Source organism: Nycticebus coucang, chromosome 2, assembly GCF_027406575.1.
Source record: "Nycticebus coucang isolate mNycCou1 chromosome 2, mNycCou1.pri, whole genome shotgun sequence".
Classification (NCBI taxonomy): domain Eukaryota; kingdom Metazoa; phylum Chordata; class Mammalia; order Primates; family Lorisidae; genus Nycticebus; species Nycticebus coucang.
The window spans coordinates 37,319,285-37,345,379 of NC_069781.1; the positions used below are offsets into that span (position 1 = coordinate 37,319,285).

A 26,095-nucleotide genomic window follows, 5' to 3' on the forward strand; every position below is an offset into this window, starting at 1 on the left:
CTTGGAAATTTATGCTGAACAAAATCACCTGGATGAGTTCCGCCTGTGCAAACTCCAAAATATAATCAATTAACTCCACCACTGAACCCTCCCTTTCCTTACTCCAAATACTCTTCCTCTCCCAACAACCTTAGGTCTATGACTAGAATCCATCATCTAAGTCATCTGATCTTAAAGTCTTAGTCCTTATTATCTCTCTATTTCTCTCTGCTTGTTCTCTCTGTTCTTCTCTCTATCCCTCTCTGTTCTCTCTCTATCCCTCTCTCATATCCAAGCAGATTTCTATCCTCCTGAGTATACCTAATTGACTTCCCTACCTCCATTGCAATATGTACAACAAGCATAATGTTCCTGCCTGGTAACATTCAAATGGTTAACTTTGTAGCCTTGCCTTTTTCAAAATATTATACTAAAGACATCATTTCCTAGTACCCACAAATAAAATGAAAATTCCCTAGAATAGTACAACAATCAATACTACAGAACCTGGTCCAAGCTGACTTTTTAGCCTTGCCTTCCACTTCTACCTCTTAAGCCCCTACTCTCCAGCCAAAAATGATGCCTTACCACACTCCTACATCCTGCACATCTCTGCCTATGTTCTTCTATCCTCCTTAAATGTCCTGACTCTTGTTCAAATCATAACCATTCTTCAAAGTTCACTCAAGTTCCACGTTTTCCATGACATTACTCAGATCTCCACTGTTCCCCACTAAAAAGTAATCTTGCTTTTGCTGAACTTCCATTGCAGTTTTGGTTTTTTGAGACATTTTCTCACTCTTGTTGCCTAAGCTGGAGTACAGTAGTGTGAATGTAACTCACTGCAGCCACGAATCCTGAGCTCAGGTGAGCCTCCTGTCTCAGCTTCTCAAATAGCTAAGAGTATAGGTGCATGCTACCATGCTCAGCTGATTTTTTTTAAAGATGGGGTCTCAATATGTTGCCCAGGCTGGTCTCAAACTACTGCCCTCAAGCAATCGTACTGCCTCAGTCTCCCAAAGTGCTGGGATTACAAATGTGAGCCACTGCACCCAGCCTTCTATTGCACTTTGTAAGTGTACTACTTTAATGACAATAATAAATTTCTACTTTGTTCTGCCACCTGGACAAGAGTGCAGTGGTGTCATCATAGCTCACTGCAATTTCAAACTTCCAAGCTCAAGCAGTCCTCCTGAGTAGCAGGGACTATAGGCATGCACTACCACACCAGCTTTACCACAATAAATATATCATGTACCAGATATCTTTCTACCTAAAAATAGTAAAAATGATCAATATAAATTAGGCACATAGGCCAGACGCTGTGGCTCATGCCTATAATGCTAGCACTCTAGGACGCTGAGGTGGGTAGACTGCCTGAGCTCACGAGTTCAAGGCCAGCCTGAGCAAGAGCAAGACCCCATCTCTACTAAAAATGGAAAAATTAGCCAGGTGTTGGAGTGTGCACCTGCAGTCCCACCTACTTGGGAGGCTGAGCCAAGAGGATAGCTCAAACCCAGGAGTTTAAGGGTACTGTGAGCTATGATGCCACGGCATTCTACCCAGGGCAAAAGAGTGAGACTCTGTCAAAAGAAAAAAAGGGAAAAAAGGAAAGAAAAGAAAAAAAAAAAAAGAAAGAAAGGTACACAATAAATTATATCTTTTTTTAATTAAATCATAGCTGTGTACATTAATGCAATCTTGGGGCACCATGCACTGGTTTTATATATAATTTATTTTCATCATACTGGTTAACAAAAATATGGAATGCTTCACAAATTTGCGTGTCATCCTTGCACAGGGGCCACGCTAATCTTCTCTGTTTCATTCCAATTTTAGTATATGTGCTGCAGAAGTGAGCACAAATTAAATCTTTTAATTATGATAATTTAAGTTATATTTCAATTATTATATGTAAAGAATTTTCAGTAGCCTAAGCATGACATTATCTATGTGATTTTATCAACAGCACACAAGTGTTTTGGGCACACACAATTCCCAAAATTGCCCTAAGTATAAGTTTATAAATACTGAAAAATGGTCTTCATATAAAGAGTCATGTACTATCAGTATAATGAATAAAAGTGGGGCTGATTTATTATGTCTCCTATGGAAATAAAGGAGATTACCTGTCTTAAATACAGTACTTTATATCAACAGGAAACTGATATTTCAAGGGCTCATGGTTTAGATATAATTAAAATTAGGGAAGTAACAAATTGCTCAATGATAATAACAGCTACCATTTATTGAACATTTACGAGTATGTCAGACTTTGCTCTAAGCATTTGACATGTATTGTCATATTTAGTTTTTGTGAAATTTTATGAGATTGGTACTAGTACTATTATCATTCCCATTTTACATATTTTTAGATAGGTATAAAAGGTACATTGAATATCTTAATTAAAAAAATCATATACCATAGTATTAGCAGATGGGTAGAAGGTATACTTGTGACAGAGCAATTACATGGAAGTTACTGGTCTAAAGTGCAAAGATCTATACCTATTTTGGTTAACTAGATAGGACCTCATTGATTCTCAATGTTCCCACTGGTCCTTATCTATCTGGTAGTTATAAGAATCAAATAAAATTATAGATGTGAAAACAAGCATAAAGAGCAATGGACTTGAGGTCAAGGAACCTGAAATCTAGTCTCTGCTCTGGCCTTTACTAGACGTGAGATTTTGTGCAAATAAATCGCACAGCTTCTTTGAGCCACACCCATTCTTAGGACAAGTATGGAAAACCTATTTATGTACCAGATCTTCTGGTAGGTGTTAGGGATACAGAGTGCACGTGACAGACACAGTCTCCTGTCCTCACAGAACTCAGCCTAGAGGGGGTTACAAATATCTTGTAAGGGTCAAGGGACACTTCCCAAAAGGAAATGACTTCCAAGCTAAAAGGATGAGTAGGAGTAAGTCCAACAAAGAAATAAAGAGTTCCAGGCAGGGGGAACAAGGCTCAAAGACTTGAGCACAGAGGGCAAGTGCTAATATTTTAATAGTAGATTCTATTATAAAGAGGATTTTTTAAAAGCACGTAAGAGGGATCTTTCTGTATAATTTCTTACAACTGCCTGTGAATCTGTAATTATTTCAATGCAAACTTGGATCACAAAAAGTGTATCTGAGGATATACTATAAACAGAGATGTGTCCCAGCTGTTTCAGTTAATATTAATACTAATGATCAACTGCATTATGTATAATACTATAGAGAACAAAGCAGAAGGAGTTTTTATAATGAAAACAGAACTTCTAAGGACATTCAGTGACCGTATCTCAATAGATGGCCACAGTTTAGAAAATCACGATTCAGTACCTTTCACGTCGGGTCGATACTGTAGTCCGTCATCTTTCTTTCCCAACAAACTTGTGTCATCAGTGTCTATAAGAGAAAGCCATTTTCAAATTAAGATACATACAATGTTTAAGTCACACCAATAATTGTTCCAAATTATTCCAGGTTTCTCTTAACTCTCTACCCACTATCCTGCTCACATTTTCCACCAATCTCTTGATCAACTGTGCCTTTTCTGTCTCAAGCCTCGAGGCATGTTAGGTACATAAGCTTTTTGCATGATGAACAGTATATAATTTCATTTGGACTTCAGCTCAACAAGTCACTTGCTTTTAAAGTTTTTCCTATATAAACTAAAACAACACATATCTTTCTCTAAAAATAACTGTTGAACAATTTACCTTCTCCTACCACTGTTTCCCTGGAAACATGAGATTAAGACAAATGTAGAATCTTAGCTGTGTTATCAAACAACATTTAACATTTAAAAAATGACCTGTCATATTAAATAGATTCTATGTTTTAAAAAATGACCCTAATTTGTGAATTGCATCTAGACTGGGAAGGCTTTGTAAATGAACCATAGATATCTGGGGATAAGTACAAGCTTCCCAATACCTGGGGGTGGCAGGGGGAGGCAAAAGGAAAGTACAGTTAGGTGGGGATGAAAACATATAGAAGGGACTAAATAAAACGTAAGGGCCAACCTTTACGTTAAAATCTTCATGAATTTCAATTAAAATTCTCAAGCTTGGCCTAGTGCTCTGAACTTGAAATTCCAGGGAGTATCATTCCAGTTCCTCAGAGAAGATATTTTTTTTTCTAAGCTATTCTATCCACCTAAACTCTAAATACTACCTCACGAAAGAAAATCAAACCATACTTCAAGAGTAAAGCAAAGCGAAACAATCTACCTACAAGGGATCCCTGTTCGCAAGTGGTTTCCTCTCTCATGACCATACCCACTCCCTTCCTAAAAATCCTCTGATGAGCTTCTTGGGTATCCTGTGGTGGCTTAGACCAAAGGTGCTGCAATCAGTTGTGCAATATGTCACAGATAATCAGGTACCAACATAAAATACCAAACTTTGCCTCACAATCTTTATCCATAGGAGCAGGTAAGCAGGAAAAGTGTACAATCCTAGTCCGTGAGAATGCACCTGCTCCACATACGTCACAGGGAAATGATCCACTTTCCCAGTGGACATTACTGAAGACCTCTGGCTATAAAAACTGGCTATTTCTACTAGGGGTCAAAAGTAAAAAATCTTATTCTTACATGGTCCTAAGGCTTCTAAGCCATAACCAAAAGCAAGAAGGGCACAAAGAATGTTAAATCAAAGGTAATAATTTTCCTTTAACATTCTGTAACGCTACACCACTGAAATCTTTAACAGCATATAGTATGTTCAGGCAAAAATACCAAAGAGATAATGTGAAGACAAACTAAATTATTATGCTCTAGAAAAAAACTTTCAGAAATATGTGGCAACACTAACAGATACATAGTTTTACTGTCATTAATATATGTTAACTCTTAAATAGCTATAATCATGACAAATTTGAAATCATCTTATAACTGTAAATAAAACTATAATTTCACGTTAGGATCAGCTTAGTAATTAAATAAACAACCAAGAAGCATGGTTTATGTCTTGAGAAGATGAAAATAAGTGAAAAAAATATCGAAATTAATAACAAAAGAAATTCTGAAATATGAAGAAAAGAAAAGAAAGCTTCAAAGGTTTCTCATTTTATAAATTTGGAATAGTACCAAAATATAAAAATAAGGTTATAGACTTGTAATATTAAGGACAGGTCTCTGAATGAGTAGAATGGATTTTACCTGTGCAGTGGCCAAGATGCCTTATATCTATTTGTTCTTGCTTTATACAAGAAGCTTCTCGGACAAAACAGGGATTGTTATACGAACTCCCATCAGAAGCACACACAGGATTAAAACTGTATCCACTGCAATCTATATTACATACACACCTGTTGGAAAAGACAAAAATTACCTGTTTTTATAGCAAAAGTATTTTATAGCATCGCAACAGCAAAAAAAAAAAAAGCCAATTATTTCCTTTCTTTGTGCTTTCTGTAATAGAAATCTATGTATAATTTTAAGTCACTGGTGAAAGCTTAAGTTCAGCTAAAAATGTCTTCTAGATTAGGATTTTAAGATGATTCCACATAAATATTGTTAATACAGTGGTTTCTCTCGAATTTTCACATCTAGATAATATAGATTTGACCAAATGTCAACAACATTAATTAGAAAGAAAGACATCTTTCTTAAGACATCATTAAGAAAGATGTCTTTCTTTCTAATTAAGTGGAATTAGTGGAAAAGACACAGAACTGTAAGTCAGAGGTCATGAATTTAAATCCTAGCCCTACTCATTACCAGATTTGTGTCCAGATTCTTCCTCTAAGTCTTAGTTCACTAATCTGTAAAATAAAGGTAATAAAAATATACCTACCTTAACAAACATTAGGAAGTTTTAAAAATATAATAGATATGAAATATGTATAATGGAAACCCTCAAAGTGTTTTCTAGTTAGAATCTACCCATATAACTGAGTGTTGTCCACTGAACAATAAGCCCTGTACTACCAAGGCCCAGGAAGGTCAATATAAGGTCACTTCTATCAAGAACAGTAAACCTAACAGAGAATAGAGAAATAAAAATAAAAAACAGACTCCCCTGTTTCTAGAAGCATGATACACTAGGAACCTTTACTAACCCTTCTGCTGAAAACAACAATATATTGAATAAAATACCTTAAAAATTGTCTTAAATACATTCATACATTGCTAAGAGAGCATGGAATATTCAAGACAAAAATTAGATGAAGACAGGAATAGACAAAGTCAACTGAGCTCACTAAAGCTAATTTTCACCTTGAAGGCATCTGCCAAACCGGATAAATTCAATTGTCAATGTTTGGCTTTGCAGGCCTCTGGGACTAGCAGACAAAGAATACTTACCCACCTGAAGGGAATCTGGAGACCCTAGAAAAGCTGTATACTCAAAAAAAGTGAGAAATGAGCTGCCGTCCTCCAAAAGGACTATTTAAGGGGTTAGGGAGGCAAAGGGCCTCCGTAAGCCATGGCATTGGAGAGAAAGAAAAATATCTCCCTGAGAATTGAAAGCCACAAACTAGCCCTTACCTGGATAATTATGACTTAAAATACTACTTGGTTGTTCTGAAAAACCCCAAGCTCTGAATTCATTTTAAGTTCAAGGACTAGAAGTGGCACTTGGCAAATGATAGAAGTAAATGCAGTCTTCCCTGGAGAAAACTAACTTTATCGTAGACCTCAACAATTTTCCACAGATACAATTCTGAGAAAAATAAGCAGCTTTCACACACACTCACAGAGTCTCTCTCTCTCTCTCCCTCCCTCCCTCACACACACATCCACAACAAATAAGGAAATAAAACATCATAAAATTGGCAAAACCAGCCAATTTTAAAAAGAACCAAACAGGGGGAGGAGAAATTACCCAGACCACAGCAGAGGGTGAAAGAAATGGAGCACGTGAAAAAGAGACTCGGAGGACAGGACAGAGTCAGAAGGTCTAACAAAAATCTGACTGGTGTTCCACAACAAGTGACAAGATTGAGGCTAGGCAATATTCTCAGCAATTTCTCTTGAAACTTCCTAAAACTAAAAAGGATACTAACCTAAATATCCAAGAAGCCAAATCAATCCCAGCAGGATTACCAAAAATGGATCCACACACTGAAATATCATGGAGGACTTACATAACAACAACAAAGAAAAATAGGGGATATTTTCAAAGCACCCAGAAAGAAGAGGAAGATTACCTTCAAAGAAGCAAGAATAAGAGGGAAAAGTGACTCTTCAAAAGCAATAACAAAACCAAATTGCTTATTAATAAAATACAATAGCCAAAGATGGTAAAATAGCACCTGCAATGTGCTAATGCTAAGATACCACAGAATTCTATATGAAGACAAATCTTGCAAGAATGAGGATAAAATAAAATTTAGGATAAGTTAAGAACTCACAAAATATGTCACTTGCTGACTGTGAGTAAAGGAAATTCTGAAGGCTGTAGAAAAAATGATCTTTACAAGAAGGTCAGACACACAAAGGTATATAAAAAACAAAGGTACAAATAGGCAGATGTGTGAACAAAACACTGACTATACTCATCTAAGACAACAACAATGCCCTGTGTGGTTCAATTTTTTTTAAACAGGAAATTAAAATACACTATAACGACAGCATATAAATTTTGAGAGATTAAAATTAAAGTGTTTAGGCAAACAGAGACATAAAAGAACTCTAGCCTGTGACCAGTTGAATATACACATTAAAGTTGCTGAGGTTACCACTAGAAGAAGTGGAATCCATAACTTCGAAACTAGTAGTGAAAAAAACAATCTAAAACAAGAAAGGAGAAAGAAACAGAGGCAAGACAAAAGCACAAAACAGGACAACAGAAAAAAAATTAAAGTATGTTAGTATTTATAATATTGTTATACGAACTAAATTTTCAAGTTCAGTGGCACACACACTTAGGGTGGATAAAAATTAGAAAGCCAGCTATCTTCTGCTAATAAGATACATGTTAAGATGTAATGATACCAAAAGCTGAAAATAAAAGGATAGCGGAAAAGATACTGTATCTGTCATGGAAGAAGCCTACTAGGTTCTATTTAATATCAGATAACAGAGACCTCAGGGCAAAAAGGATCATGAGAAATAAAGAAGATCCATTCACAAGAATGAAGAATTTTATTCATCAAGAAGACATAATAATTCTAAACATTTTAAGATAACCTCAAAATCTATAAAGCAAAAATTGATAAAACGACAGTGAGAAATTACCAAATCTACCATAATAGATTTTAACCTGCCTCTCTCAGTAACTCATACATCAAGCAGTTAACATATTAGTAGAACTGAAATCTTTGTAGGTAAAATGACTTGATACTGGGATTTGCTTAAAATACTTCCTAAAAAAAGTAAGGAAGGAAGAAAAGATGAAACAAAATTGGACTTTCTGAAGATGAATATATAGAAAGGGATCCACTTCATGTTTTTCTTCTTTCCTATGTGTTTGAAGATTTCCTTAATTATTGATTAACTAAAGGTATAAATGTGAAAGGCAAAACTATAAAGATCTAGAGCTCAAACACAAGACACTGATAACTGATTTTGAAATAAAGAATGCCCGATAAAGAGAATAGAAAGACAAACTACAAAGACAATCACATATAACCAATGTAGAACACAGTAGAATACTTGGAATACATAAATAATATAAATCAATTTTTAAAAAGATATATAATCATGGCTTCGCACCTGTATTTCAGTGGTTAAGGCGCCAGCCACATACAGCTGGGCTAGAGGGTTTGAGCCCAGCCCAGGCCTGCTAAAACAACAATGACAATTGCATCAAAAAAAATAGATGGGCCTTGTGGTTGGCACCTGTAGCCCAACTGCTTGGGAGGGTGAGGCAAGAGAATTGCTTAAGCCTAAGAGTTTGAGGTTGCTGTGAGCTGGGACGCCACCGCCCTCTACCGAGGGCAACATAGTAAGACTCTGTCTCAAAAAATAAATAATAGATAGATAGATAGATAGATAGATAGATAGATAGATAGATAGATAGATAGACAGACAGATAATCAATGGGGGAAGTATAAAGAAATGATAGAAATAAAAGACGAAGCATATAGGAACAATATACATGAGAAGATGTCCAACCCCACTAATGATCAAGAAAATGAAAACTAAAACCATAAGGAGATACCACCTATACTCACTAAATAGCCAAACTTTGAGAACAAAAGACATTACCAAGAACTATAAGGCTAAAGAGCAAAGGGAAACCTCATCCTCAACTGCTGGGTAGGCTTCCGAGTCAGGAGAGCAGCTGGAGAAAACAGGCATTCCCATGAAAAACAAGATTGGTTCATGCCCAACACTTTCACTGCTCGGTGAGACACTTGAACATCTCTTACACATATACCCCAGGAAACGTCTGTAGGAATGTTCACAACAGCATTATCCATGAGAACAAAAGGCTGGGAATAATCCAAATAACCGACAGCAGAATGGACTATAAAAGAGTGTGGTAAAAATGACTGAATACAACAAGCATTGAGAATGAATGAAGTCCAGCTAGGCGCATCACAAACGCAAATCCCAAAAACACAATGCTGTGCAAAAAAAGGTTGAGAAGAAGACGCATAACATGATTCCACTTATATCAAGGTTAAAATCCATCAAAAGCCAAATAAATAAACTATTAAGGAATCTATCATACATGGAAAAAGTATTAAGAAAGCAAGAGAATGATTTCCACAAACTGCAGCACAGCAGGTGGGTGGGAGAAAGACGCGACTGGAGAGGGACGTGGGAGCCATGCAGTACAGCCAGCCCTCCACATCCTCGCTTCTGCCTGGCCAACTGTGGGACTTGAGGACTGGCAGATTCTGTATTCTTAGAGATCCTGAAACCAATCTCCTGTGGATACCGAGAGACAACTGTATTGCTAAAATTCTATTTCTTGGCTTGGCAGGTAGAATTCACAAAAGCTCGTTTCATTTTTGTTCATTAAACCAAATGTCTAAATTTGTATACACATTTGAATATGTACTATATTTCACAATTAAAAAATTGAGGCACCAGAAAAAAGTTTAAGTTCATAAGAATATCCACTAAAGTCAAAAATAATATTGTAGCAAAAATTTAATTTCTGGAAAACAAGAGGCAAGAAGAAGAACCAGAGGATGTACTGGGAAATTAGCTAATCACAGAAGGAATTCAGAAAAAAGTTTTGTATAACAGGAAGGGGCACAGACAAATGGAGAAAGCAACCATCTATTGTATTTACAAACACTTAGTCATAATATCTCTATAACTAAACAAACATTGAAAGAATGCCAGTGCTGAAAAGGACTTTAGAAAGCCATTTATTCCAATCTTCCATCTAATACAGGGCTCGCTTCAACAATATTTGTGATGACATTGCCACTTAGCCCCCACCAAAGCATTTGCAGTGATGGATAGCTTAATATCTCACCACGCCAATACATTTCATGGATAAGTTATTCCCTATACTGAGCCCAAAATCTTTATATTAATAACTTCCACACCCGCGGACTCAGATTCTGGCCTCTGAATCTACATGTAATTAGCCCAAAATATCATTTAAAAATTCAAAAACAATCATATCACGTGTAAGTTTTCCCTTCTTAGGACTAGATCTCTCAAGTTTATTCAACAATTCTTCCTTTGCTGTAGTGTCCAACCCCCTCCCCACCATCCTGATCACCCACCAGCTTCAGTATTTCATAATATAGTAGAATCCCCATAGTTGACCACCTCCAAAAGTTTACCTAATTCTCACAGACTGGACATGTACCTCATGTACTCAAAGGAAGACTGACCTCTATATGTATACTGACCACCTCTGTAAGTTGTATCTTAACCAGCTGGACGGTGACACACAATATTAATTTACCCTCCATAACTTGACCAGTTGAATCCACTCTACCCCACAGGGTAGAATGTGTGGATTTTGCCCTTTACTTGTATTAGTTTTTTCTTTCGTATAAGTTATTTTCTCATGTTTTATTATTACCACATGTTGGGTTAGACCTAACATCCTATTGTTTATCACATGTTGTGGAAGATTTTTTCAATGTGATGGACTTGTCTGAATTGTAGGTACATTCTGAAAAATTTTACAGTTAATCTAGACATAATGGCCCAAAAGAAAGAAATCGAAGAGCTAACACTGAAGGAAAAGGTTGATCTTCTACATTTTCTGGAAAGCGGGAGCCAAAGAAAGATGGCAGAACATTTTGGCGTTAGCAAGACTGCAGTTAGCAACATCCAAAAATGTCAACGTAAGTACTCTGAGACATATGTTCAGGGAAAGCAGAGACCTACAGCAGAAAAGGAGGCAAACTTCCCTCCATAAGTCAGCAAAATTGGTTCAAACAAATGAGGGCAGTTAACACCCGAATCTCTGGGCTCATGATCCAAAAAGTTACTAAAAAATTCACCCAGGAATTGGGGGAAATCTTGGCAGATTTCCAAGAATTAAGTGGTTGGCTCAAGAAATTTAAACTGTGACAGATGATCTTCTACAAAATCTTGTGTGGTGAATCCAGTGAAATTCCAGTAGAAGTTGTAGAAGAGTTCATCAAAAAGTTCCTGGACTTCATCAGAGGCTTTAAAGATAATAGCATCTTTACTGCTAACGAGTGCAAACTCTTTTTCAAGGCAAAGAAGCCTCGTCATAAAGAATGACAAATGTAAGAGCAGAAAGCTTTCCAAAGGACGTTTCACAGTTCTGCTTTGCACTAGCTCAACCAGAGAGAAACTAAAGCCTTTGCAACTAGAAAATCAGCAAAAACACACATATTAAAGTACCTGAAGCCTGAAGACCTCCCATCACTTGGAGATCAAATAAATCTGCACAGATGACTGGTGCCCTATGTGAGCAGTGGGTAAGGGATATCAACCAAGAAATGAAGAGGAAGAAACAGTCTGTTCTATTGATAGTAGACAAACTGTCCTGGCCACTCGCAAAGTGAATCATCTCGCAAACATGACATTGAAATTTCTACCTTCAAACATGACCTCAAAAATCCAACCTCTTGACCAAGTCATCATCAAAGCATTTAAAATGCATTACTGAGCCTAGCCACTGCAGTGGGTCCTGTGGAAACAACTTCATCTGCTGCTTCAGTTACTGCTCTGGATGTGTCCTCTGGATTAGTTCTGCTTGGAATAGAATTCAGCCAGAAATGATACAGAAGTGTTTCAAGAAAGCTGGATTATCATAACCCAAGAGCACCATGTTTTGGTCCCATCAGTCAATCATCCATGGCAGAAATCAAAGTAGATTTTGAAGGTTTTGTTCCAATGAACAACGATGTGAAAACCTGACCCAGAATTTTCCAAGTGATTATTGACCAAAGTACAGACCAGCCTAAAAGTGCATGAAGCAGCTGATAAAGTGGAAGCAGCAAGTGAGGATGACACGGAAATTGCAGAGTTTCAAAAACAAGAGGTTGCCAGGCACCTGATAATAGAGCTCAAGTCATTTGCTATGAAAAATGCCCAAGTCTGCTGAGTGGTGTAGCCAGTGCCAAGATGAGAATGCGTCCTCCACTTACATTTGTACTAAGAATAAGAAAAAGACCAAGATAAGTTGTTTTTTGGTTGTTGTTTTTGTTTTTTTTTCCAGAAAGAATGAGAAAACAGTAAATATGTTGACTTTCTATCATACTGTACGTATGCTTTTAAAATGTTTTAATTATGTATGATTTCACATGAAATTCTCTAACAAAAGCTGTATAAGAAGGTAAAGTACATACTATGTGTATCGGCACAGTTGGCTGAGTTCCTTCTGTCGACCACCTCCACATGTTGTCCCTGGGGTGGTCAACTGACAGAGGTCCTACTGTAGACGAGGCCAAGAACCAAACACTAACCACAGTACAGACACACTAATACCTTAACTATTCTGTACATTACGTTTACATAACACAGGCAGGATTACATTAAATTTTCTGATAACAAAATTAAACTTTAAACCCATATTGAAATTCTTAAATATACTGAACTCTGTAGGTATGGCCTGCAAAACATGCCATTACTATCCTCTGGAACCCAAGATTAGGACTTTGCATTTATTTCTATCAAATTTTCGATTATCTCAACATGCTGAAATCTTTTGAACTCTATCATCTACTATCTCTTCTAGATTTACACATTCATAATTTTGACAGTAATATCTCATTCTTTTATCTGAGTCATTAGTAAAAGCACTGACTAGAACAGGATAAAAACAGAGAACCATGTGTCGTATTACCAGAAATCTATGTCCAATGTTTATAGAAAAATTAATCTATTACTGAATACCTTATAAGGGCATTGTTAACTAGCTAGAATTGTACCTATCATCTGACCTGCCTTCCTGTGATTGATACATATTTTGCTCAGATTCATCTATAATACAAGTAAGGCTCAGCCCTAACACAGCAATCTTATTACTCTACCAAAAAAGTAAATGAGGTTAGCTTTGACATGACTTGTTCTTGGTTAAGTCCAGGCTATTACCCAAAATCTCAGCATTGGGTCACCAAGTTAATAAGACAGAACAGTTTCAAAAGATGTAATGCTAAAAGGTGACCAAGGCTCAAAGATCATGACTTGTCCCTTACCGATGGTAATAACAATATTTTTATACTAAACAAATGTCCAAAGACATTTCCCATTACTTAAACAAAAAAGTATTAAATTAATTGTGAAACCTCTCTACTCACAATGTATCAAGGAAAGGCCCCATTTCCCCTCATTTTTTTTCTGCTGTCCCAGTTTCTTCTCCTTAAAGTTCAGCATAAAGGAGGGAGGAACAAAATCACAATAATGACTTTCCTATAAAAACAGTTTTCAGCCCTACAGTATGGTGCAAGGTCTGCATAAACACCCCCCCCCCCAAGATACTGTTCGTAGAAATAGGATTTCTAAGATTCAATCTGCTCTTTCTACTAAGAAACAGAATTTAACACACTATTAGGTCTCGATATACACATACCATTGGTTTCACTTTTAAATTGAAATGACACACTTCTAGTACATATAAATGTGACCTGATCTGCATACAGACTGCTATATTTTAGAAAGCCCATGCTCATTTCAATAGAAAATAGTCTTTTAATATACTGAAATAAAATGAGCTTTTTAAAATACTCCCTAAATTCCAAATTACTATGCTGAATATCAAATCTAAGTATGTCTTTAAAGGAGTGACGTGATAAAAACAATGTTTGAGAATGATTATTCTCGCGGTGGTGGGTAGGATATTGGTAAAAATAACGTGAAGGAGACTAGCAGAACAGAGGTGGTCAAATCAGGCAAGGGAACAGACAGAATTAATTTCAACGAGCAATCTGGTAATGTTAACTGATTTTAAGGGCCAGGCACGGTAGCTCCCGTCTGTAATCCTAGCACTCTGGGAGACCTAGACAGGAAGATTGCTTGAACTGAGGCGTTCCAGACCAGCCTGAGCAAGGGCTAGATTCTATCTTTAAAAATAGCTGGGCTCTGTGGTGGGCACCTATAGTCCCAGCTACTTACTCTGTGAGAGGCTGAGGCAAGAGGATCACTGTGAAGTATGGCACCACAGCCAAGGGCAACAAAGTGAGATTCTGTCTCAAAAATAAAAAACATAAATAAAAATGTTAAACTGATTTTCTGGTAAATTCCTATTAGAAAAAGAAAATAAAAGTAATAAAGGGATGACCGCCGACCCCAAAAGGAAGCTCTTCTTTCCTTTCAGTATGTTCCTCAAGGAATGGGTAAAGTTTTCAAATGATATGGATAAAGTAATTAAGGGAATAGGTAAAGCCAAAGACTATACTAAGCAAAAAGAGATTTCTCATTTGTAGACATGATTAATGGAGAACATGGATTGCAAATACAAAGGTGAAGAAAATAGAGAAGTAATGAAAAATAAAGTGATAACAAGGGGAGAAACAGTATAGCCCACCTGGCATAAAGGCACTATTTGCAGTCACTTTACCATATATTAAAAAAAGTGTTGATGGACCGTTTCAAGCAGGAAGCAAGACTTGGGCGGCAAACTGCAGCAGTGGGTCAATCTGGACCAAAGCCTATTTTTGCACACTCACAGGCTAAGAATGGTTTCTATGTTTTTAAAACCCAGATAAGACAGAGACCAGATGTGACCTGCAAAGCCTTAAGTATTCACCACCTGGCCCTTTACAGAAAAATTTTGCCTACTCCTGGTTTAAAGTATAAAAGCAAGCAAAATTGAGATGGCAATAAAATAGAAATGGTGGTTAATGGAAGAGAGTATTATAGAACCGCTTTAGGAATAAGAAAAGACTCACCCAAAAGGCAAAATACTATACCTATACAGTACGAAGAGGTAAGTAATCACCTGTTTACCAGCAGTATTGTTTATGGTAGGCGTTGCAGCACAACCAGGAAATCCCTTGATCAAGTGTGTGAAAAAGATAGTGCTCACCAGTGGGAGCACTTAGGTACCACTGCACCTAAGGCTACCAACGGTGAGAATAATCACCTCTGCTTTTGATGACATATGAGGAGAGAAAATTAAATAACATCTCAAGTCCAGCTCAGTGAAACAACAATCAAAGGAAAATATTAACACTCCAGAGGATACTGATTACAGGGATCATAGCTGTTTACAGACTATCGAGAATAGCAGAGGTCAGGATACCGAAAGCACAGGAGTGTGCAAAAGTGCAAAGAAATCACTTTCTAGTAAACACGCCACATTCAAAACACTTAACAACCATTTATTCTGCACCTACATGGTGAGTACAGCCCCATTCGCCTCATTTAATCCTGACAGCTACAAATATCAATAGGGAAGCTGAATGAAGTTTAAAAGGCTCAGCTCAAAAAACTAATGAGTGGCTGAGACTAGTATATTTTCTCTATTCGTTATAGTTATTACATAAAATAAATCTTTTTTTTTTTTTTTAAAGACAGAGTCTCACAATGTCACCCTCAGTAGAGTGCCGTACCCTCACAGCTCACAGCAACCTCACACTCTGGAGCTTAAGTGATTTTCTTGCCTCAGCCTACCAAGCAGCTGGGACTACAGGTGCCTGCCACAACACTCACCTATTTTGTTGTTGCAGTTGTCATTGTTGTTTAGCTGGGCTGGGTTCAAACCTGCCAGCCCCAGTGCATGTGGCTGGCACCGTAACCGCCGTGCTACAAATTGCTAAACTAAAACAGGTTAAAAGAGTACTTTCCATGTTTAACCTGAAAATCTTTCCACTGAACTCTACCACTTGCACTTCTAACTCTTCCACTTTTCTCGCTAAGGTTAACGTAACAGAGATACTCTCCCGCCTCAGGGCTTCCCCTCTTCCTGGAACACCACCCACAGCTACCCTGGCTCTATCCTTCACCTCAGAGTTGTCTTCTCAAATCTTAAAAGAATGGCTAAGAAGTTCACAAAGCAACTATTTAAAAAGTTAAAAAATCCAATGAATTACAGGGCGTGTGAGTTCCAGTAGCTCCAAGTTATGAGCAGATTCTTCCCAGAAGCCCTCAGCAAAACTTCCTCTCAATATGTTACTGGCCCATTCCCAAACCAACCACATGGTACTTAGACCTGGATTCCAGAGCCCTTTGTAGGAAAGAGTATGAATTTATTCCTGGAAAATAAGACCCACCCCTGGAACTTGGAGTAAGATCAGTTTCTCCCTAAGTACACTGGCTAAGAACAAATCTGGGATCAATCTGGGAGGTTTAAACTAGTGCTGGTAGGCAATAATTTCTGTAATAGGCCAGAGTACCTAAGCCCCTGGACCCACCCATTAAATCTCATAAATACCTCCCTAATCATCTATCTTTACAAAATTGTGTATGTACTGGCTAGAATCAATGAAGATATAACATTTAATTACCAAATGTAATTTGGTATGTAGCTAATTATCTGAAATATTTAAACATAGAAGGCTACAGAGACTTGTCACTAAGAACTTGTCTTTTTATGGCTTTAAATACCTTAATGTCATTCTGTCCACAGAATACTCATTTGTAATTGTTTGACAATTTTTAATGAATAAATGCACAACTAGCTTTAAAAAAAAAATCCAGTGAAAACAAAAGGGAGATATATATACCCAGAAATTTATAAGTTACAACAGAAAAGATTAATAAAGCCAAAGAACTTTGAAAAGACTTTGTAATAAACAGTCTTTTCTGCAGGCTTTTTTCTGAGAGAGAAAAATAAAAGGAAAGAGCAAAAACAGTATCATGAAAAGACTAAAAGCTTAATGCGGATTATGATTTAAAAGGTAATAAAGGGTTAGTACATTATAAACAACCTTAAGCCAGGGAGTTCAAAAACCTAGGTAAAATGAATAACTATCAAGTTCTACCAAAAGGAAAAACAGAAGCTCAATGGTACGATAATTATTAAAGAAAGTAAATCAGTTGCTCTTAAAAAGCTCCTTGAAGAAAACATCAGGGCCATTCATAGTGGCTCATTGCTATAGTCCCAGCACTTCAGAAGACTGGTATGGAGGACCACTTGAAGCCAGGAGTTCAAGACCTGCCTGGCAACATAGTGAGACCCTGTCTCTATAAAAAAATTTAAAAATGTAACCAAGTGTGGTAGCACGCACCTGTAGTCCCAGCTGAGTTTGAGACTACAGTGAACTATGATGTCACCACTGCACTCTAAGCAACTAAGCAAGACCTTGCCTCAAAAAAAAAAAAAAAAAAAAATTCAGACCCAGGCATTTTTAAAAAGAAAATTCATGAACACGTTCATTCCAATCATTCAATATGTAGATAATTTTGCTTTTACACAAAGTCATCCAGAGATGAGGAACGACATTCCCAATGCATTTTAAAAGGCCAGTCTAGAGTGCAGTGATGTCATTATAGCTCACTGGAACTTCAAAATGCGGGCTCAGGGGATCCTCCTGCCTCAGACTCCTGAGTAGCTGGGACTACAGGCACACATCACCATGCCTGGCTTATCTTTCTAATTTTTTATAGAGATGGGGATCTTGATCTTGTTCAGGCTGGTCTCAAACTCCTACCCTCAAAGCAATCCTCCCACCTGGCCTCCCAAAATGCTAGGATTACAGATGTGAGCCACTATGCCCGGCCAATACATAACATCTTTAATACTAAGAAATCCCAAGTTTTCCGTGTGGGATATTTTCCAGATCCTGCATTTTTTTTTTTTTTGAGACGGAGTCTTACTTCATTGCCTTTGGTAGAGTGTGGTGGTGTCACAGCTCAAAGCAACTTCCAACTCCGGGGCTTAGGCAATTCTCTTGCCTCAGTCTCCTGAGTAGCTGGGACTACAGGTGCCCGCCACAGCGCCCAGCTATTTTTTGTTGCAGTTTGGCTGGGGCCAGGTTCTAACCCGCCACTCTTGATATAGAGGGCTGGCACCCTATCCACTGAGCCACAGGTGCTGCCCCAGATCCTGCATTCTAATGGGTCACTGATACCAGTCAGTCTGAAGACTGCCTCCAAGGAACTGACTCAGCATAGGAATGCAGTTTCTCCATCTCTCTGCCCCATGACTTCACCCTTCACTTCTCAACCAATCATCATCCTCAAGCTCCTCAGCCCTCTCCACATCAAAATTTCCCTAAAAACCCCAGTCCAAAACTCCTTGAGGAGGCAGATTTAAAGTTCCCTCCCACCTCCTCACTTGGTGGCCATCTGACTATTAAACTCTTTGCTGCAACACCTGCTGTTTCAGCATGTTAGTCTATTACCGCATACTGGACAGTCAAACCTGGTGGTCCTGTAACAGGAACCGAGGGCCATGTACCTCTTAATCTTGCTGTGCATTTGTATCCTATACAAATAACCATTAATAATTATTATAGTGCTTCCCTGAGTTCTGCGAGTCATTGTAGCAAATCACTGAACCTGAAGGGTGGTCATGGGAAGCTGGAAATTTGTGGTCAACCTAGACAGAAACAGAGGAAGCCTGGGGTCCTCATTTGCAGCTGGTTTGAAAACGGAGGCAATCTATGGGACTGAGCCCTTAACCTGGGTGAGTCTACTAACCCCAGGAGCTGGAGTTATTATCAGGATTTAACTGAACTGATGGGCATCCAGGTCATGTCAGAGAAGTGAAGAATTGATTGTTGTTGGAAAAGATACAATAACGAAGGAAGACCCCAAGATGACAGCTATATATAAGATATAAGAGACAATCAGTCTGTGTAACTCTGCAGATGGTTCTGCTGATGGCTGTCCTTACCAAGAAGCCCAGTGCAGTCACCACACCCTTCCTTCAATCAGAAGCCAGACCGTCCAGGTAAACCTGGCCCAGATTCTTACCTACGCTTGACCATTACGAAGTTCCTGCCCCCTCCCGCCCCATGTCCTGCTGCCTGAACCAACTTAGCACACTTATTTAATTGGCATACTCCTGAGAGCCAGGGGTCGAAAACACAGGGCAGTGACTACAATACTCTTGGCCTGGCCCAGTGACTTCCCCAAAAGGGAACTCTGCAAAGCCTCTGGGCAGCCAAATGCAAGACTCAGACCCAGAGGCTGTGCAAAGTATCTCCTCTGTAAGCCTTCAGGGTGGCACCATTGCCCTTTCCTTCCACAGCCAGGTTAATGTTGGTACTGGAAATGATGGCAATATTCTATTTGGTATCCTACAGATTAGGTACATAAGTGTTTTTAAATTCATATTCCTTAAATTGTATATATGTGTCTTAGAGACTTCTGTATGCAATGTACATTTTAAAATAAAAATTTTAAATAAAGTGCAGGACTATGTTGCTGCCATTAGTTAGAAAAAGAAAAAGGATATATGTACATATTTGCTTGCACATGCAAAAAATACCCCTGAAAGATTAAACAAGAAACAGATCACAGTGACTGCCTCTGGTTAAGACAACTGGGTGGCTGGGAACAGAAGTGGGAATGAAACATTTCACTGTACAGCCTTTTAAGGCTTTTGAATTTCTAACACTGTAAATTTCAAAGGCATGAATGCATACATGCATACATAAATAAATAAATGAATAAATTCAATGTCATCTATACTTCAGCTCTATAATTCTGGCAAATCATAATTCTGAGTCCTTAAAATTATGAGGGATATTACCTCATATCACTGCTGACAGAATCAAATAAGATTTTGTAAAAAGCTCTTTGAAAGCTATCAAATACTATGCACATCTGAAAGATATTATTATTGAAAAACATCCACCCTTGCCCTTCCTTTCTTCTTACTCTAATAGAAGGTGCCATTTCTTCTCAATATAGTTAAGTTTATTTAGCAGTTAGGAAAATATGGGCTTAAACTAATTCATGTGAAATTATTTAATTTAACCAACACCTAATGAAACCTGTGGACTGACACCCATTCGACAAAGACGTATAGAGACCCATGCTAAAATGCCCAACCTTCACAAGCTGACCCAAGATAGAAATCAGCAAGACAAAGTTCCTGCCCTCTGGGAGCCAGGTGATAACAACAGTGTAGTAAGTGCTACACAGAGGTTATTTTTCACCTCTCAGACTGTAGAAAAGAGCACACAAGGCTTCCAAGAAGAATTGGTGACATGAGAAGCAGCGCTTCCTTTCAGTCCAAAAGGAGAAGTCAGAGTTAAAACAGAGAAGCAGGGGTGGGACTGCAGGCAGAGTAAGAACAGGGGCAGAGTGGGTAAGAATGTGTGAAATGGTAACAGAGGGCATTCAGAAAACTGCAAGAGATCCTGGAATACAGAGTTTTCCGTTCTAAAAACAAACCTCTCAAAGAAAACCATTACTGGTAACTATCATAGAACTTTAAGAAGATATTTCTGGACGAAAAAGTCTGTGATTACTAATATCCAGATTATACTGTGGATAAAATAATGTTTCACAGTGTTTTGTTAAAGAACATCACTAAATTATTTTTCCATTGTAATCCAAAGGGCCATAGTAAGAATTTATTAAACTTTAATAGGTAGTTGTAAAAGCCTAGTATTCTATATATCCAGAATAAGTCAATGGTGAAGGATGAAAACTGTCATCTCTGATTCAAAGGAACTAAGAGTAGAAGAACAGAAAATGACATGAGGTACTTCTTTATTTTTTTGAAATACATGAAGTTTCCAGAAAGGAGGATGAACTGGGGGACACAAATGTACAGTATCAGTCAGTGCAAACAAGCGAAAAACACTTCACTGCACCTTGTGAGGGAGAGATTCATTGCACTGCAATACTGACCAGGAATCCTGTCAAAAAAAAATGGTACCACAAATGACAAAAATAGCCAGCAGGTGGATTAAACTGCTTACCGATGTTTTCTATCACACTGCAAACCTTTATTATCCTCTAAGCAACTCACCCTGGGAAAAAAATGGAAACGGCATCTTCAAAGAGGAGGCTGACATCACAGAAGAAGAGTAGGGACCATTTCCATAAAATGTATCGTAGACAAAGTTCAAAAAGAATAATCTGAGGACTTTCATAACTCACCTGTATTGGCTTTATGCCTGATGATTCTACAGACTCCTCAAATCATTCCTGGGCAGGGATTTAGGTCAGGTTTATAAAAGGTACTGCTGTGAAGGAGTCCTATGATTATGTGGCCCCACTGTCCAGAGAAACAGCTGATGGCTATCTTGCAGCAATAACTTCAGCCTTGGACAGATTAGAAATACTGTTTAGAAAAAGAGGAGGTGTGGTACTAAGAACATATGGTTTAAGGAAAATAATGTGCTGTAGAGGAGGTGGTGTTCTCAAGTTTTGAAACTAAGTAGAAAGTCTATTCACTGCACTTCACATAGTAGTCAGAACAAACCCACTGTAAACCCACCTATGAGGGGTCACATTTCATGGAACCTCAACTACCTACCTCCAGGTATAAATGTGAAAGGTAAGCATTAACAAATGATGCCATTACAAATTCATGCAAAGCCTACAAAGCCATTGGAGACACACGATGTGCTTCAGAAGGAAAGACAAAAATAATCTAAATTTTAAATGAATTAAAATAGCCACTGAGATGACATAAAATACATGCAATAAATAAAGTTCATGCACTTCACTCAGAAGAATCTCTATACTTTTACTTTGCATTTAGAATTTATTCCTACAGTAAAACAGTTCCTTCAAGAGTACTGTCTCCTCTTCCAGGGAAGCAGAGAAGCAAATTAAAAGTCAGGGGAATCTATAGTCAAGCTCATTGCAAAGGCACACTGAGAGCACCTAGAAGCAGCTGCTAACAGCCTGACAAAAGGAAAGAAAAATTATTCTTTAAAAAGAGATATAAGAACCCCAAACACAAAGCAGAATGGAGACTTAAGTGTAGCAGTTAAACAACCACCACCCATCAGTGGCCTCTAAGATCGTGGTATTACACAAGGTATGCACAATGATTCCTTATTGTAAGACCTGTGTTCTGGTTCTGCAACTTAACAGCAAGCCATTCAGCCTTTTCTAAACTCACCTTCACCTGCAAAATCACAGCAATACTTACTCTACTATCAGACAGAACTGCCAGGAAAAGCTGAAAAGAAATTATGCAAAAAGCACTCTGAAAACTGTAACATACTATATAATATGTAACATTAAGAATGTTAAAATATGTTCTGTTTAAGAAGCCAAGGAAGTATGCAATATATTTAAATCAATTTCCATTTAAATGGCTAAATTAAAAAATAGCACTTCTCTTAATAGCAGAAAATTAACTTACACGGTACCACTTATCCCCTCCACAAAAATGCCAGATTTTTTTTTTAACAACTGTTAGCAAGAGAAAGAGTGTTAAAAAGCAAAAGAAATATTTTAGCTGCTCTTTGGAAATGAGGTAGATTGGATAGCATTTTTTTCTGACAGGAAAGACATTTCAAAATGAGAAAAGATAAAACGTTTTATATGAATATTCATACCTCAAAAAATTAAATAAAACATATTTACACAGGGATATTTTTCAAACTGTACATCAGAATCACTAGTGGATGGGCAGCGCCTGTGGCTCAGTGAGTAGGGCGCCGGCCCCATATGCCGAGGGTGGCGGGTTCAAACCCAGCCCCGGCCAAACTGCAACAAAAAATAGCCGGGCGTTGTGGCGGGCGCCTGTAGTCCCAGCTGCTTGGGAGGCTGAGGCAAGAGAATCGCGTAAGCCCAAGAGTTAGAGGTTGCTGTGAGCCATGTGAGCCACGGCACTTTACCCGAGGGCAGTATAGTGAGACTCTGTCTCTACAAAAAAAAAAAAAAAAAGAATCACTAGTGGATTATGAAGTCAATTTAGTGGGTCACTATGAGCATTTTTAAGGTAATAGGGTAGGAAATACTAGAGGGTACAGCATTTAATAAAAGTAGACATTATTTCATGGAATTTTGTTTTACTTAATATGAATGAATACCCAGTGTATATATACAATAGTGCTAGATAACCCCAATAAAAGTCTGAAAGTCACTGATATAAAGCTGATAACTAGGCATTTGGTCTATTATACATAGCAGCTAAGGACTAATAGAATTTAAAAGCCAGCTAGTACTGAGTAACTAGAAGCTAATAAGGAAGTAAAGAAATCACAGCTGGGACCAGACTGATGGAAAAGAGGGGAGTGTGTTTTTGTTGTTGTTTTTTTTTTCCAAGTCATTGGGCAACAGTTCTCAAAATCAGAAAAAGATTAAAAAAAGATAACAGCATTCCTTCTAGAAAATTTTTTTGTCTTTTAAAACAGGGTCATCCACATAGATCACTGCAACCTCAAATTCCTGGGCTCAACCCATCCTCCTGCCTCAGCCTCCTGAGTAGCTGGGGCTATAGGAATGAGCCACCACACCCAGCTAATTTCTCTATTTTTTATAGAGACAGGGTCTTACTCTTACTCAGGCTGTCCTCCAAGAATGTTTTTTGGTTTTTTTTTTTTTTTTTGAGACAGAGTCTCACTCATTATCCCCCTGGGTTGAGTGAGTGTCATGGCATCATCATAGCTCACAGCAACCTCAAACTCTCAAGCTCCAGCGATCCTCTTGTCTCAGCCTCCCAAGTAGTCAGTACTACAGGTGCCGCCACAACACCTGGCTAGTCTTTGCTATTTTTAGTAGAGACGAGGTCTCGCTCTTGCTTAGGCTACTCTCGAATTCCTCAGCTCAGGCAATCCAGAGTGCTAGGGTTACAAAAGGCAGCCACTGTGCCTGGCCTTCTAGGAATTTTTAGAGAAAAACACAAATTAAATTGAGGTGGGGGAGTGGGAGGAGAGAAGGGGGAGAAGGGAAAGGGAATTGGCAAACTCTCAATTAATATGCCCAATGTAAGGGTGCACAGCACATCCCCTGGGTAAAGGGCTCAACTATAACTTGAACTTCACCTAACAAACGCAAACAGTGTAACCTATGAGTGTGTACCCTCATATTAATCTGAAATTAAAAAAAAAAAAAAAAGTTACAGGATTCAGGTAGTAAGAAAAGCACTACTTTGGAAGTAGGAGAATCATCCCTCTGGCTTTAGTCCTCAATGTCCCCATCTACAAAATGAGAGGATTAGACTAGAGGGTAATTATTAAGATCCTATTTAACACTCTGATAGTGATGGAGTTTATAATAATTAAATCATGGCACAAGTACTTGGATATAATTGAGCTTCTGTTCCTAATAACTAAAAGTTTATCTTTTAATGAGAAAATTACCTAATATCTTAATAAATAATAGATAAATAATAGGATTTTATATAAAAATCAAGGTTTAACACCTAATGTGGTTTTTCTGCATTTCTCAGTTTTCCATACCTAAAAGATCTACCTGGATGTTGGGTAAAAATTACCCTTAAACAAACATGTTACTATCTATTCACCTTCTAGCAACCATGCAAATGACATGGAAGGTGCCTTGAGAGAGTTACATAACCTCCATATACCTGTCTTGGTACCGTGGCCCATTTAGAAGACTTAAAAAAAACTTAAATAGCCATTGGGATACACTTACATTGTTAAAACAACTGATCAGTAATGTTTTACAGACTGAAAGAGCAGATGTTCCTAAAATTTCCATTTATCTCTTTCCACAGCAGAATCAACCATTACAGCTTGACCATTTCTTTTCTAGATAAAGGTATCAATTGCTTCCCTAAGGTTTTCAGACTTTTGCATTAATTTCCTCCCCTAATCTTGGGTGGTCTTCCCAATCTATGTGCCCTTTAACCTCCTCTTAAGAGCCTGCATGCTTCTTACTCCTGGTAAACTCTTCCCTGTCTGTGTTCATGTCTCTTGGAGCCTATATCCACAAGAACAGTGGTTGCAAGCTCTCAGATAAAGACACATTAAAATTAATTTAGTACATACAACAGAGACACTCTGTCTGAGAATAGGCTACATATTTATAAGGAAGTGTTTACATAAAGATGTGCATTTTATCGCATTTTATCATAAGATGTCATCGTATTGGGGCCACCTCTGAGACGAGATGGAATCTGTTTCACTTCCAAGCAAAAGACCTCTATCTTTCTCAATTTAGGTATGAAAAATGGTAACAGAGAAATGTATAAAATACGGCTAAATAGGATACTGTAAACGGAATAAAAACAGACCAATAGAACAAGCAAATCAATCACTGACAGCTATTTTGGGTCTGAACACTACTGCAGAACAGTTCTAAGTAAATACTTACAAAAATACACACACAACACACTCTATGTCTCTCTATTGTGTTTCATCATGTCATATCATTAGTATAAAATAAGAGGAAGGGGCAGCATAGTATCTACTATCTGTGATCTCCGTAAATCCATACAGTTCATCACTTCCCTCTTGTCCTACAGGCCAGTAGCTGCTTTGGAAAACATGTCCTCCCAGACCAAACCACTCTGATTGAAATGGACAGACACAGGTCAATCCAAGTGACCAATATGCAGAAACAGAGAAATTCACGTTTTGCTGAACTCCCTTTTTACTAAACCTGCTTGTCTTTTGGACAAGACAGAAACAGAGTAAATGCCCCTTTTGCTGAATTAGCTTTTTACTGAGTGTGTTTGTCTTTTGACAATTTTCACCTACTTTAAAATATTCACCATGTAAACTATCAGACATTTAATTTTACCAAATGCCATCCAAACAACTGATTTTGTATTGTAATACTCAAAATAGAGTGATCTTGATTTCTAAAACTCACTTTGGGCATTAATGCTAATTAGATCCTATTACTATGGTTTGGTGAAAGGCTCAAAGACTCAGCATGTAAGGGCTGAATAAAACATGGAAATGGAAAATACACACCAAAAATATGTACAAGTAAGGAAGAAAACACAAGT

The 26,095-nt window shown here is 37.8% G+C and overlaps 1 protein-coding gene and 1 non-coding gene across 2 annotated transcripts in view; both read right to left on the reverse strand.

Moving 5' to 3' along the window:
• The window catches only part of LOC128569331 (myb/SANT-like DNA-binding domain-containing protein 3), a 154,020-nt gene that overhangs the window by 30,240 nt on the left and 97,685 nt on the right, over positions 1-26,095 (reverse strand). Inside the window, exons 6-7 of the mRNA XM_053567510.1 lie at positions 5,134-5,282; positions 3,309-3,374 (exon numbers count right to left, since the gene is read on the reverse strand). Coding sequence (XP_053423485.1) covers positions 3,309-3,374; positions 5,134-5,282 — 215 coding nt within the window. The remainder of the gene's footprint in view (positions 1-3,308; positions 3,375-5,133; positions 5,283-26,095) is intronic.
• On the reverse strand, positions 1,736-1,842 carry LOC128580006 (U6 spliceosomal RNA). The gene has a single exon (XR_008378371.1). It is a non-coding gene; the product is annotated as a U6 spliceosomal RNA (small nuclear RNA).